The following is a 13,110-nucleotide window of genomic DNA, read 5'->3' as shown; positions in this document are numbered from 1 at the left end:
TCACAAAAAGCTGTTGTTGTTCAGCCACAACATACTGCGGCAACATGCAAAATGGCTACGGTGAAAATATGGTGCATTGTGTACGTGACTAGATTAATGCAACTGCAAACAGAGACTCTAATGGAGTGTGATCTGTCTTACATGCCTCCTCGGTTCCGAACTTTAATATTTGTGTCATCTTGTACATTTTTAATCTATCAGTTCTCTCTATATTCCTCCAGTTTTCTTTCCATCTTTTATGCTCCACATCCGTCTTCTGCTTCAGACAGACAAAAGCATCATTGGAATGTACTTGGTCTCCATTTGTTCTTCTCCAAAATCCGCCCCCCTCTTCGTCCCAAACGCTCCGCTAATACACCACACACCGCTGTCACCACACGAGAACACTCACGGGTCACTGACAGGTCTCGAAAATGGGAACCATACTGCTTCCTGCCTGAGAGACTCTAGATCTGTTCCAAAACCTAGTGGGTTGCCTTGCTGCTGTCTACCACCTACAAAGACAGCTGCCTTCCAGCTGAACCAAAAAAAAAAAGTAATTGATTCGGAATGCTCTACATAGGCAGCAACTCATAGAAATGGTGATTCTCACGCAAAGTGGACAACTTAAAACTTTAAGCATTAAAAATATATAATATAAAATATATTTTTGGGTTTATTTTACATCATTATTGTGTATTTGATTTTTATATATTACAGTATATATTTCATTACATCATATATTTATTCCTTGAAATTGTAATTGCGATTATTAATTACGATTATCACAATTTACATTGAATGATGTTCATAGCATTGTTTGATGCAACTGCATGCTGTATTTTTAGATGAAAATAAACGAGCTGAAAACACTCTAACTGAAAAACTTTTAGTGCTTTTCTATAGTATTAAGCCTCAAATGTCAAATATACATCGGATTGGTTTCTTCTTTCAATGATAAAAAAAAGTACAAATATGAATGGTATTATAATGTTATACTAAAATTAAAACAATGGAAAAACCCTTAAGATAACATGTAGAAAGAAAAAAACATATCTTAAGCGTGCAGAATAACATAAGTGGACTTTGAACAATTAATTGCCACTTTGAACTATTACGTAATTGTGGCATCCATAATTGTAATCACGATTAGAAATTGGATTAATTGTGCAGCCCTAGTAGGAGGTATGAAACGCAGTATCTTCATAAGTGAGGTTGGGAACTCCTAAACCCACTATCTATTTATCCAAGCTGTCTTAAACTGGAAAAATGTCTTTCTTCGACGACTCGCACTCATATAAAGCGCCCCTCCAGACACACGGACTTCCAGAGATGGGAACGTCCAGATGGTTTTTATAAGCGGGACCGTCACACTCTTATTTTTACTCTGTGAATTTAGGTGCACATCAATGACATTCCTGTTCATAAATCAGCACTATGGAACTCCAGGTTCAGCATAGTTCACCAATTACCCAGATCTCTCGGCTTGTTCCCATCAGTAATAAATCACCTCTGCTTCCCAGAAATCCTGGGAAAATGAAGTGGGAATAAATGGAGAACGGGGCCAGTGGTCTGATCAGTCTCACACTTGCATGAAAAAAAGGATATTCCCCCTTAGCTAATTACAGTATTCAGGGATATAATATATAAATTAGGTTTATTCATTTTATATATATATATATATATATAATACATATTATCATGAGACAAGCAATTAAGGTTCCCCTGATATAAATGTTTGGACCAATACAAAATCATAAATATTTTCATTATTATTCAGATAACTTACAAATAACCAATACTAAAGTCTAAACTAATTTGTCTAAATAAAGTAACAATAATACACTGAGAAAAATTTTAAATGCTACAATTAATTTACTAGTGTTTTCAACGTTACAAGATAGCAGAGGTAATCTAAATACAAAATTTGTAGAAGAAAAACAATGAAATATCTAATACCAAAATATATATATATATATATATATATATATACACACATACACACACATACATACAAACAAACACACACACACACACACACACACACACAATACAATATTTGACAGAATATCTTGATAAATCCTATAGACCTTATTTCATATATATATATATATATATACATACAGTATATAGCCATATACATAGCCATGTACTATATATATAGTAGATTTTATTATTATCTCAAAATTATTTTATAAAATCATATACTATAAAAAAAATATATATACAATATATAGAAATTGTATATATTATAATCTTGATATATCTTTTTGATCTTGTTTCATAAATATCATAGATTATTATAGATTACATTATTCTAATCTCTTTAATGTATTATAATACATTTTAATATCATATGGCTTATTAACTTTATGCAAATATGATAAAATAATATATAAATCCATACAATATTACCCAAATTACACCGCTGCCACCTGGAGGGTCTAATCGGAAATAAGTAAATGTGTGGTTGTGAAAGGTGTGAACCGTGACCTCTAGGCAAACATTCTCTCCCGCTCAGGTGACTCCTTCCCTGGATTCCGTTACACCCTGGCTGGCTGTGCGTGACTAAGACCGGATCACATTTGAACCTGAGACCGACCTAATTGCTGCAGGAGCCTCTTTTTTTGTCCTTGGAGAATAACAGCGCTGAAAACGCAGCATGACATAAGAGTGTTTTCACACCAGCCTCATTTTTCAGTATGCAGCATTTAGGCGAAAGCTGTTTGAGTAAACAATAACTTCACTGAGCACCTCTGAGTCATGTTTGACAAGTAAATAGAGCTGGAAAATCATTTGGTTGATCATTAGGAAGAAAGAATGAAAAACAAATCTCTAGAATCATCCAGAATCATCCATCTTGATCTGCTGTGTCTCTCTCTCTCCAGTCCCTTTACATCTGTTCTGTTCCTGTGACAGAAAAAGCTCAGTCCTATTAATAAGTCGAACTCATCAACGAAGGCAATTAAATGTCAAACCTTCAGGGATGTCCCACATGACGACCATAAAACTGAAAGGCACAAAGACTTCCTGCTAATTTAGGAGTATTAACCTAATGCAAGGAGCCATAATTAATTTTACATCACATGGAAGCATTCAAACACACCCTGTGATTTATAAATGCGCATTGAGACGAGGGGTTGGGGGTGATTATTTAAATGAGATGCATCAATTATGCAGTGACCCTCATTCCAACAGTTTGTCTTTGATTAATAATAAGTAGGCAGCAGCAAAAAAAAAAAAAAATCGCCTTGAAATAAGATAGACGAGGAGGTAGACAGGAATGAATTGTGCTGAGAAAGTCCAGTGGGCATAAGGAAATAAGTTACCTCTCCGCTGAGCATTTCCTGTTATCTCTGCAGGAGGGAAAACACAGCCACGTGTCTCACACTAAAGGGGTCATGACATCTCTTCTGGGTCAGATCACAGGGGCTTGTGACACATCCAAACTAAAAACAGGCTGAACAACTTGCATATATGCATATAACTTAATATATGTTGAATATTCACATTATGTAAATATAAGAAATAATTCAGACTTTTTAATCTATGTATAAAATGATGTAATTTATTTTTTATTTAAAATAAATTTATGTATAAAATAAAATAAAATAAAAAATATAAAACTATTAAATAAAAATGAAATGATTATTTGATTATTTAGATATTATATTTAAATGAATTTAATTAATTTTTAAATAACATTAAATATAAAATATTTTAAATCAATTTACATATGTGTTTATATATGTATAAAATTTAAAATTACATTGTTATTAAATAAAAAAAACATTTACATTACATAATTTATTTTATATAAAATTTTAGTTATTTATTTATATGTGACCCTGGAACATAAAAACAGTCACAAAAAATCTAAATACTGAGAAAAATCAATAATTTTGACCCATACAGTGTGTTTTTGGCTATTGCTACAAATATATCCAAGCGACTTAAGACTGGTTTTGTGGTCCAGGGTCACATATAATATAACAACTATTAAATAAAAAATACAATGCATATTTAAATATTACATTTGTTCATTTTAATTAATTTTTTAAATAAATACAATTTTACTTTTATGTACAAACTTGTAGCCAATCTGCAGTAAGGGGCGTGTCTACTCATGATACTCATGACAGAAAGATAGAGATGGCGGATAAAAAACTAAAGAGGAAAATGTCTGCGGAACAAAAGAAGGCGTCCGGTGTAGACACGGTGTAACATTGGTTTTGCTTTGTTTCACAGAACTAATCGTTGCCTGGGTTGCGTACGTATGTGTGGGGCGGAGCTGTCAAAATAGGGGTGAGACCCTTTTGGGGTAGGGCGTGTTTGTTTTGGTGATTTCAAATGTCCAGAGTTTCAAATCCAGAAATCGCTTACCCCACCTTTAATATGCATTATACAGAGGCAAGATGAAAAGAAAAAAAATACCATCTAAACTTTTCTAAAGACAGTAAGTTCCCCTCAGACATGCATTCATATAAACTCCTACCCCTAAATGAATCGCGATTTGTTTAGCATCTCAACCGATTTGAATCGTCACATATTTGAATCGATTTTCAACCGGCTCGCGGTTAATCGTTACATCCCTAGTTTTAATGTAATACATGTTTTAAATATATATTACATGACATGTATTACAGTCATCTTCTAAATAATTATAAATATTTACAGAAAATAAATGTAGATTTTGTATATTATAAAATTATTAATATATTAACACATTTTTTAAATATATAATGCAAAGTAGAAATGAGGAAGTACCAAATGTGAGTCACACAAATAATGCTCTACTACGTTGCGATCTTGTCCAGGGTGTGGTGGCATGTGATCTGCCTACACTTCCAACAAATCTTTACGATATCTCCTGGAGACTGAGGTATACAAACAAAAACATCTGGACTAGCCGTCTGAGATATAGACGGAAGGAGGAGAACACAACCTGGTTAGCGGAGATAACAGACAGCCTCTGCCCATAGAGTGGTCAGAAAATTATGATTTATGATGTGACTCATAAAGAAACGTTAATCTTAAAAACGCCTAAAAAAATTCCACTTGAGTCTGGAAACGTCGAAGCTTAGAATTTTCACTAATATGGATGTGGAACTGTTTGTATGAAGTCACAAAATATCACAAAAAAAGTCACAAAATATTCTTCACTTCACAAACACCATCGATCTGTAGCAGCAATGGGACGAGAGATCTCATCTCTACTCATAAGGCCCAGCTCTGTGAAGGACATTGTGTGGTTGTGTAAATCTCAGAGACGGCCCTTGCTTGAGCCAGGCTCTGGCTGGCATGAATAGTGCAGCTGTGAGCAGCTTTGGATCACTGTACTCTTCAGGTCAAGCGGGGACAGAGTCGCCCTCCTCGAAAGAGCCAGACTTCAGCAACCAAACCTTACAGTGTGTCATTATTTGCCCAAATCCTGTTCTGTGCCAGCAACAAACACATCAACCACAAGCATAACCGTACTACAGCACAAATAGACACTTTCTGGATTCAAATTAAACATTTGAGAACTTGAAGTTCTAGAATTAGACCTAGTAAGATACACTGTGTTCATGTTGTTTCAGAACCACCATAATTACAAGATGACAACTTAGAGCTGTTCAGGTTCTCAGATATTATTTGTCTGGCAAGTCTAAAAAAGCTAAAATGGATCCATGTGCAACTTTTTGTTGATGACAGAAAAAAAAATACTTTGTAAATTAACCCTCCTCATTTTGACTCGGAAATGACTTGTATTTTTTTCTAAACCTGCTTACACCTAGGGTATAACAACTGCTCAAAAAATGTTGGATAATCTTTGTACTTTTTTGGGATTTTGTTTTCCACCTTGTTACACATGTGTTCCCAGGTCAAATATGACCGGCCTGCAAAAAAATTGCTTATACATTCCTTATGCTATATTATTATCAAATGGATTAGAACAAGATTCCGTCTTGTTTTATTTCAATTAGCACAGGTTTGTATTTCTTTTTGGAATGGATTGATCAGTCTTAAAAAGACTGAATCCAAGACTTTTTAGATTTTTGAAGGCTGGTCATTTTTTATCAGGAACACCAAATTAGGAAAAGGATAACCCAGCACAAGGGCAAGTTTATCTCTACATGTGTTAGCTAAATATTTATTGACATTAAAATGGCAGGAGTTGGCCTAACTAGTGAAACCGCTGCCATTTTTAATATGGTCAATCACAAAAGTAAAGGTAAAAAATTTGGTTTTCAACAAAGATTAAGTGTCAAGTGTACAAGTGAAACTTGTAGACATAATGTGAATTAAACGTAATTCGTCAGTTGTCACATGAATTGCTTTGTTTGTACTTGAACTTCTACTAGATTTTGAACTTATTTGATTTGGCCGAACTGTGAAGGTCAGGATGTTCCTTGCCAGTAAGCATGCACACAGATGCAGCAATGAAGAACAATCAACATGGAAAATCTAAACTGCACCCTAATCTGATCAAAATCACGTCACCATTTACAGCAATAGCTCTAAAAAGGGGATCACTTTTATTTTCAGCACAGGAAGTGAGAGCAGGAAGGAAACGGTTATTTCAGTTGCACTTTCCACTATGCCACACCTTTTTAATGCACTTGATGTCAGAGAAACGTCGACTGAGCATTGCATTTACAGATGTGGGAACACCCTCTTACCTCACTCTTATAAGAGTTGGCCAACTGTTATGCCAACCTCAGGAAAACAACAAACAAGGTGTGCCATTACTCTGAACACCACCAAACAAACCAGCCAGATAAACCTCGCTGAAGACAAGACAGCCCTATATCCATGGAAGCCAAACTCATGATCATCCATCTCAAGATCATTTGAGGTGGGACAGACCGTAAGCTTAACCATCAACACTCCTGATCTCAGAGACTAGTAGCTCTCTAAACTCTTAATGTCAAAAACAGAACCTCTACTTTAAAGCGACGATCCCAGACATGACCTCAGTGTTATGAGTTTGCCTGAGTGATGTTTTCATCTAGTGTTTATGAACACAAGATATGTCTACAGTGTCCGTATCTAAGTGGCAAATTGGTTAAACAGCTGAATCTGAATTATATTCATCTTTAATTATCATCCGCAATATGAAATGTTACGTGTTTATCATACAGCAGTTCTTTAAAATTAAATATTTCACATTTCAATAAAAATAAATATTTTAAACAATGCTATTGTATGAAATAAATAAATAATAAAATATGACTTGTTTTTGGCCCAAATCCTGCAGTCTTATTCTGTGTCTTTAAAAAAAGGTTGAGAACTGCCAGATATGTGGTTCGTAGAAAGACAACTTTAAGTGTTGCATGAAAATAAGCTGACCAACACAAAAATCCCTTTACTCCCACTGACATACACTTTCTCAGCAGCCTGATCTCCTCTATTTATTTTTCCATCCCTGCTGTGGTTTTCCTATTCAGAGTGCACCGGTGCAGCCCGATGCATCAACAGGACAGTATGAAGCCTTTAAACATAAAAGCCTGCATCGCTGCGGTGGAGGGTAGGGCAGGGTGTGCACACAACTTCGATGCAGAACGGTTTTGGCCGGACATGGAGACGCTTTTAATCTGGACTATAAAACTGGCTTATGGGTCAACCAGTCACTGTAAATAGCTAGTATTATTATTTCTTATATAATATATAAAATTATATTTAAAATTATAAAATGCATAATTATAAATGTTTATTATTCTTTCTAAAACCAGTAAGTGAAAAAGTACCTTAGTTTTTGCATGGTTTTTCATAATGGTAATAGCTTAATATCCTTTTAAAGAACCACATATATGAATATGATAATCATGAATTACCATGGTCTATACATCCCAAGATGTGCCTCAGTAAGTCAACTGAATGTCCAAAGAGTGTAAAGCTGTAATTCCCATACTAACATTTGTGTTATTTCATCATTTTGATGACTTCAACTATTTTAAATTGTGGAAAATAGTCAAAATAAAGAATAAGTAGTTCCAACTTTTGACATCATACAACAATGCCATGGTATTTCCAATACTTCACCACAGTACTTCTTTGTAAGAGTAAAAAAATGCAAGAGCAAAAGCATGTTGCACAATCAAACACTACACTAGATGAACGTTTGACCTTGTCAACATATGTCACACGTTCACCACAAGTGTTATCATAAAGCAAGAAGTGAACAGCTTTGCTGTAGTTCAGTTTACCTTGCTGGGAGTCCCATCCGCAGTCAGCGCGCTTCTTTGTGGAACCTGGTACACGTCTTTAGATGGAGGGATCTGGTAGATGCCCTGTCCCTGCAGGCTCTGGTGGGACGGCGGCACCTGGTACACACCCTGAGGTGTGAGTGGCCTCTGCTGGAGGGCGTGACCCTGTGGGGGGGAGGGGGATGCAGGCGACTGTCCTTCAAACATTGGTCCGATTAGCAGTTTGAGGCGGTTGCCGGGTGCGATGCCCTGGCGGCCGTGGAGTGAACAGAGCCACCATCCCTCCAGGCCGCCAGTGTTCTGCTCGATGACAGTCAAGATATCACCCTTCCGGAATGCCAGCTCTTCCGGAGATTCTGGGAGGTTGTCGTATAGCGCTTTAGCCATTAGATTCTGTAAAGAATGAAGGTACAATAATTTATAATGCTGTTTGCACTCATTAAGGCGTTTAACATTCCAGATTTTGCATAAGAAAATTCTCACCCTAACTGCTAGCCGGCTCAAGCATAATATGATTTGTTTAGTATTATCACAATCATTGAGGCATGATCTAGGCATATTATATGATTACATACAGTGATTTTTGGACTTATTCAGCGGGTTCTTGTGGGCTGCAATATAAAGCGGTTCCCTGTAATCACAATTAGATGTCTAAATAACATCCATGTAACTCTATCTGTGTATTTTGGTGGCCTGCTGGGAGTTCCCTTCAAAAGAAGCTATTTCATCCACTGCGTCTCAATAATAATTTAAACTCAAACTGAACGTCTGGCCGAGTCGATCCACATCGGACTAGGAAAATAATCATAAAATCCACTCGACGGCTCCATAGCCAAAACATATTTCTCTGAGGGGCCATGCTGGAAAACCATTTTTCTGTCAATCATTTAAAAACCACTTTGAGGAAAAAAAAAAAGTGCTGGCAGAATTCAGGTCATATTGTGCCAGTCCACAGGATATTTCATATCACATTCTCTCATGTAAGATTGGAGTTTACATTTTTTATAAAACAATATTACACGTCTAGTGTGTTTGAAATATATTTTACCTATTTTACATTCTATGTATTTTTCATATTTGACACACACACACACATACAGGTGCATCTCAATAAAAAATACAACACCAGCAGATGACATTGCACCCCAAATCATCACAAACTGTGGAAACTTAACACTGGACACTGGACTTAACACTGATTACAACTAGATTCTTAAGCTTCAGTTCCACTTACATTGAAATTCTAACAAGATACCTTTATTTGGAATGTAAAAACTCAGTTCTAATTTGGTAATTTGGGATGTAATTTAGTGGTTGGCAGATATGGCTTTATCTTGGCCAACACATCAGCCTATCACTAACACTCCCATGGGCCAAACACAAACATTATCTTCACTTTGAACAGTGTGTCTATCAGCTTTTCCTCGGGTTCTGTCTTAGCAGACTTTGTGTGCCTTCGTCTGCTTTCCCACAATGCTAAGTAAACCAGTTCCCACGTGAACCTTCCTGTTTGAACAGCATCATTATCTGTGATTGGGCGTCTGGTCGCATGGCTATTGTCTCACATTCATGGCCTCGGTCACCCGCATTAGGGCATGACAACAACCCCCGCCAAGAGAATCACGGCGCGCTAATACAGTGAGCTTAAGAACATGACCTTTAGGGTCACCATTGTCTAATAGGAGCGTTTTGTGTTCAACTCTTAGCATTCAGCCTGTTTAGGGCTTATTTGCTCAAAAATAATACAAAAAGAATTAACTGAATGGGAAACAAGGCAGAGAATCAAACAAGGCATGAGAAAATCTTAAGTCGAATCACTGTCTTAACCACTTAATTTTATTTCCAAGTTTAGTTGTAGTGTGTCCAAACTTTAAACTGATGCTTTATTAAATTTCACGAAATTGCGTAATAACTCTTTGAAAAAGCCCTAATGCTTATTATGAGCAATGGTATTATCAATAGCCTTAGCAAACATCACTAACTAGTTTTTATTATACTAAATATATGTGATAGTCGTTTTTGGTCTTCTCACCTGCACACACACACACACACACACACACACACACACACACACACATACACACACACACACAAAATGTGATGTCTGTAAGCAGAACTGATCTGGAAATATTCCATTCAAAGCATTTACTGTGGTATCACAGCAATACATGTTTCCTCTTGTGCAAAGTTTTCGTGCAAAAAATTAAGAAATTAACTTCACTACAACTACAGTGCAACACTTTTAGGAAGAAGTACTGCATTTCACAAACATTTGACGTGCATCTTACAACAAACCCTGATCTGTAAGACCACCCTAAACTAGCCATCATCTACCTTAGACTTTAGATATGACTGTGGCAGAAAATATGCGTTATCTACATCCAAAATAAATTCCAGTCCTTAATGATTGTGATAACTCAATCTGTAATCTCACTGCATGGCAACAGACTTAAACAGAGATGTTGGCCTCATCATAAAGTGATCTAATCAGCGGTGTATTCTTGCCCCACTACACACGACAAGTGTTAGACATTACCTGTCCTGGTCTGGGAAGCCCCAACACTTCAATGTAGAAAAGACTTCCTGAAAGTGATCCGTAATTGAGCTGTAAAGCTACATGATGTAGTATGGTATTTCATTGACTCTCATGAACCGTTTGGCCATCTTATAAACACTGATGTTTTACATGGAAAGAACCAGATGTGTCCAGGTTTGCCCAGCAAATAGTTCACGATGTCTAGAAGTTGCCAATTGGTGCAACACTTCAAATTTACAATGTTGATTACAAATAGGGTATTATAGTTAATAAGGGTTATTATAGTTAACGAAAACCAAAATAATAAAAAAGTTACTTAAAGGTTAATTGAAACTAACATAAAAAGTAATACTTAAGGTACCATGATATTTGCTTCAAAATAAAAATAAAACTTAACATTTCTCATTTTCATTTAGTTTATTTGGTGCACTAAAATAACTAAAACTGAAATACAAATGTATAAAAACAACAGACATTTAAAAAACAAAAAAAGGAACAAAAAAACCTAATAAAAATGACAAAAACACAACAAAATTATAAAACTGACTAAAATGAAAACTGAAAATATGAAAATTATTAATAAAACTATAGTATTTCAATGATACTAAAACTGATTCAAGATAAAGAAATTATTTAAATTCACTTTTGAAACTGAAAAAAAAAATCTAAAGACAATATAGACATTAAAAGACTAATAAAAATGGCAAAAACACAACAAAATTACAAACTGAAAATATGAAAATTATTAATAAAACTATAGTATTTCAATGATACTAAAACTGATTCAAGATAAAGAAATTATTTAAATTCACTTTTGAAACTGAAAAAAAAATCTAAAGACAATATAGACATTAAAAGACTAATAAAAATGGCAAAAACACAACAAAATTACTATGACTAAAGTTAATATGAAAATTTAAATTATGAATATAAAAACATTCAAATTATTAATAAAACTATAATAATATTTCAATGATACTAAAATTGATTCAGGATAAAGAAATTATTTAAATTATCACAAATATAATGCTTAATTTGATATAATTAATGTTATATATTATAATGATGAGCAAGAATGACACATTGCAAAAAAAATGGTTACGTACGTTTTAAATTGGATGTGGTTTAGGTCGAATTTCTTTTGGCCTAACTTTAGCTTCTCGTATCCACACCTGGAGCAATGCCTTTACATCAGCTCTCCGCTCAAGAGACTTTTGGGAAATTCATGACTCATCCAGTCCTAAATGATGTTTTTTTTTTTTGTGGCGAGACAGTTTGTGTTTGTATAATAAACCCTATACGTTGAGGAATACATGCTAACCTGCACAGAACTTAAAACCATTACACAACAAAAATTACTATCGCACGGGAGAACCTCCCTCCTTCTTAAGTACACTCTCATTGTGTGGTTTGTGGCTTTACTCCAGTAAAATCATCAAGGCTGATTATGTAAGTAAGTAAATGAGCACGTCAAAACACTAGTGAAAAATTCCCCTAACAACGCTGCCAAAGTCACCAAAACACTGCAGATGTGGTCTCGGCCAATAAGCAAACCCCCTACCTTGCGAAAAGTGGTGTGTTCCTCCAGTGAAATGGAGTGGTGTGAGAATTAAGGCCAGCTCACTTTAATGTTCCCCTGGAAGGAGGACGGTGTGGGTAGGACTGGTGAACCAGCACCTTTTACCCTCATTTCACTCAAATAAATATAGAAGATAATTACCATAATGACTCTAATACAGACCTGATGACTCAACTTGGCCGTTGTACTGAATGAACGAGAGTTTGGCTCTGTTGAATGAAGGGGACATTCGAGGGACTGGCTAGGAATGATTATGTTTACTCTAGATAATTCTTGAGCTAGTTCGTCTGTCTTGACATCTTAATGCAATGCGTCATGTTTTGGCGGAAAAGATAGTTGCATGTGAGTTTACTTGCAATTAAACCGCCTTTGGCAAACAGACGATGACAATAATAGCAGCAAAACGTGATCGATAATTTCACGCCCCAAGCCAAAACACAATAGAGTGCTTGATCAATGCTCTATATGACATACAGTAAGTTACTCATGAACAACTAGAAGCTAGAACATGCATCAAAGAGATTGTGGATCTTTACAGAAAATTTTATGTAACATTATAAATTAAAGTCATTTTTCATTTGTCAAATAGCATGTAGCTGATATCACTGGAGCAAAATACATTGAATTCAGTCTCTGCAAATACTGACATGGTGAATCTCATGAAAACAGGTCATATTTCATCCAAAAATCAATAATAAATAAAAAAAATTAATTAATATTGTGCTTAATGAATATTCAAACCTATTTTGGACCATTATGATTTTTTTTGTGAAATTATATAATATAGCCTAATTTAAGAACATTTCACCTCCAAATTTTCATCACCA

The 13,110-nt window shown here is 35.2% G+C and overlaps 1 protein-coding gene across 1 annotated transcript in view; it reads right to left on the bottom strand.

Annotated features, from left to right (window-relative positions):
- The window catches only part of LOC107670013 (enhancer of filamentation 1-like), a 35,703-nt gene that overhangs the window by 14,433 nt on the left and 8,160 nt on the right, over window positions 1-13,110 (bottom strand). Inside the window, exon 2 of the mRNA XM_016462479.1 lies at window positions 8,169-8,561. Coding sequence (XP_016317965.1) covers window positions 8,169-8,561 — 393 coding nt within the window. The remainder of the gene's footprint in view (window positions 1-8,168; window positions 8,562-13,110) is intronic.

Source organism: Sinocyclocheilus anshuiensis, unplaced genomic scaffold (assembly GCF_001515605.1).
Source record: "Sinocyclocheilus anshuiensis isolate Anshui unplaced genomic scaffold, SAMN03320099.WGS_v1.1 scaffold160, whole genome shotgun sequence".
In the NCBI taxonomy this organism is placed as follows: domain Eukaryota; kingdom Metazoa; phylum Chordata; class Actinopteri; order Cypriniformes; family Cyprinidae; genus Sinocyclocheilus; species Sinocyclocheilus anshuiensis.
Note: the sequence above shows the minus strand (reverse complement) of the source record. Positions and strands in the feature narration are given on the sequence as shown.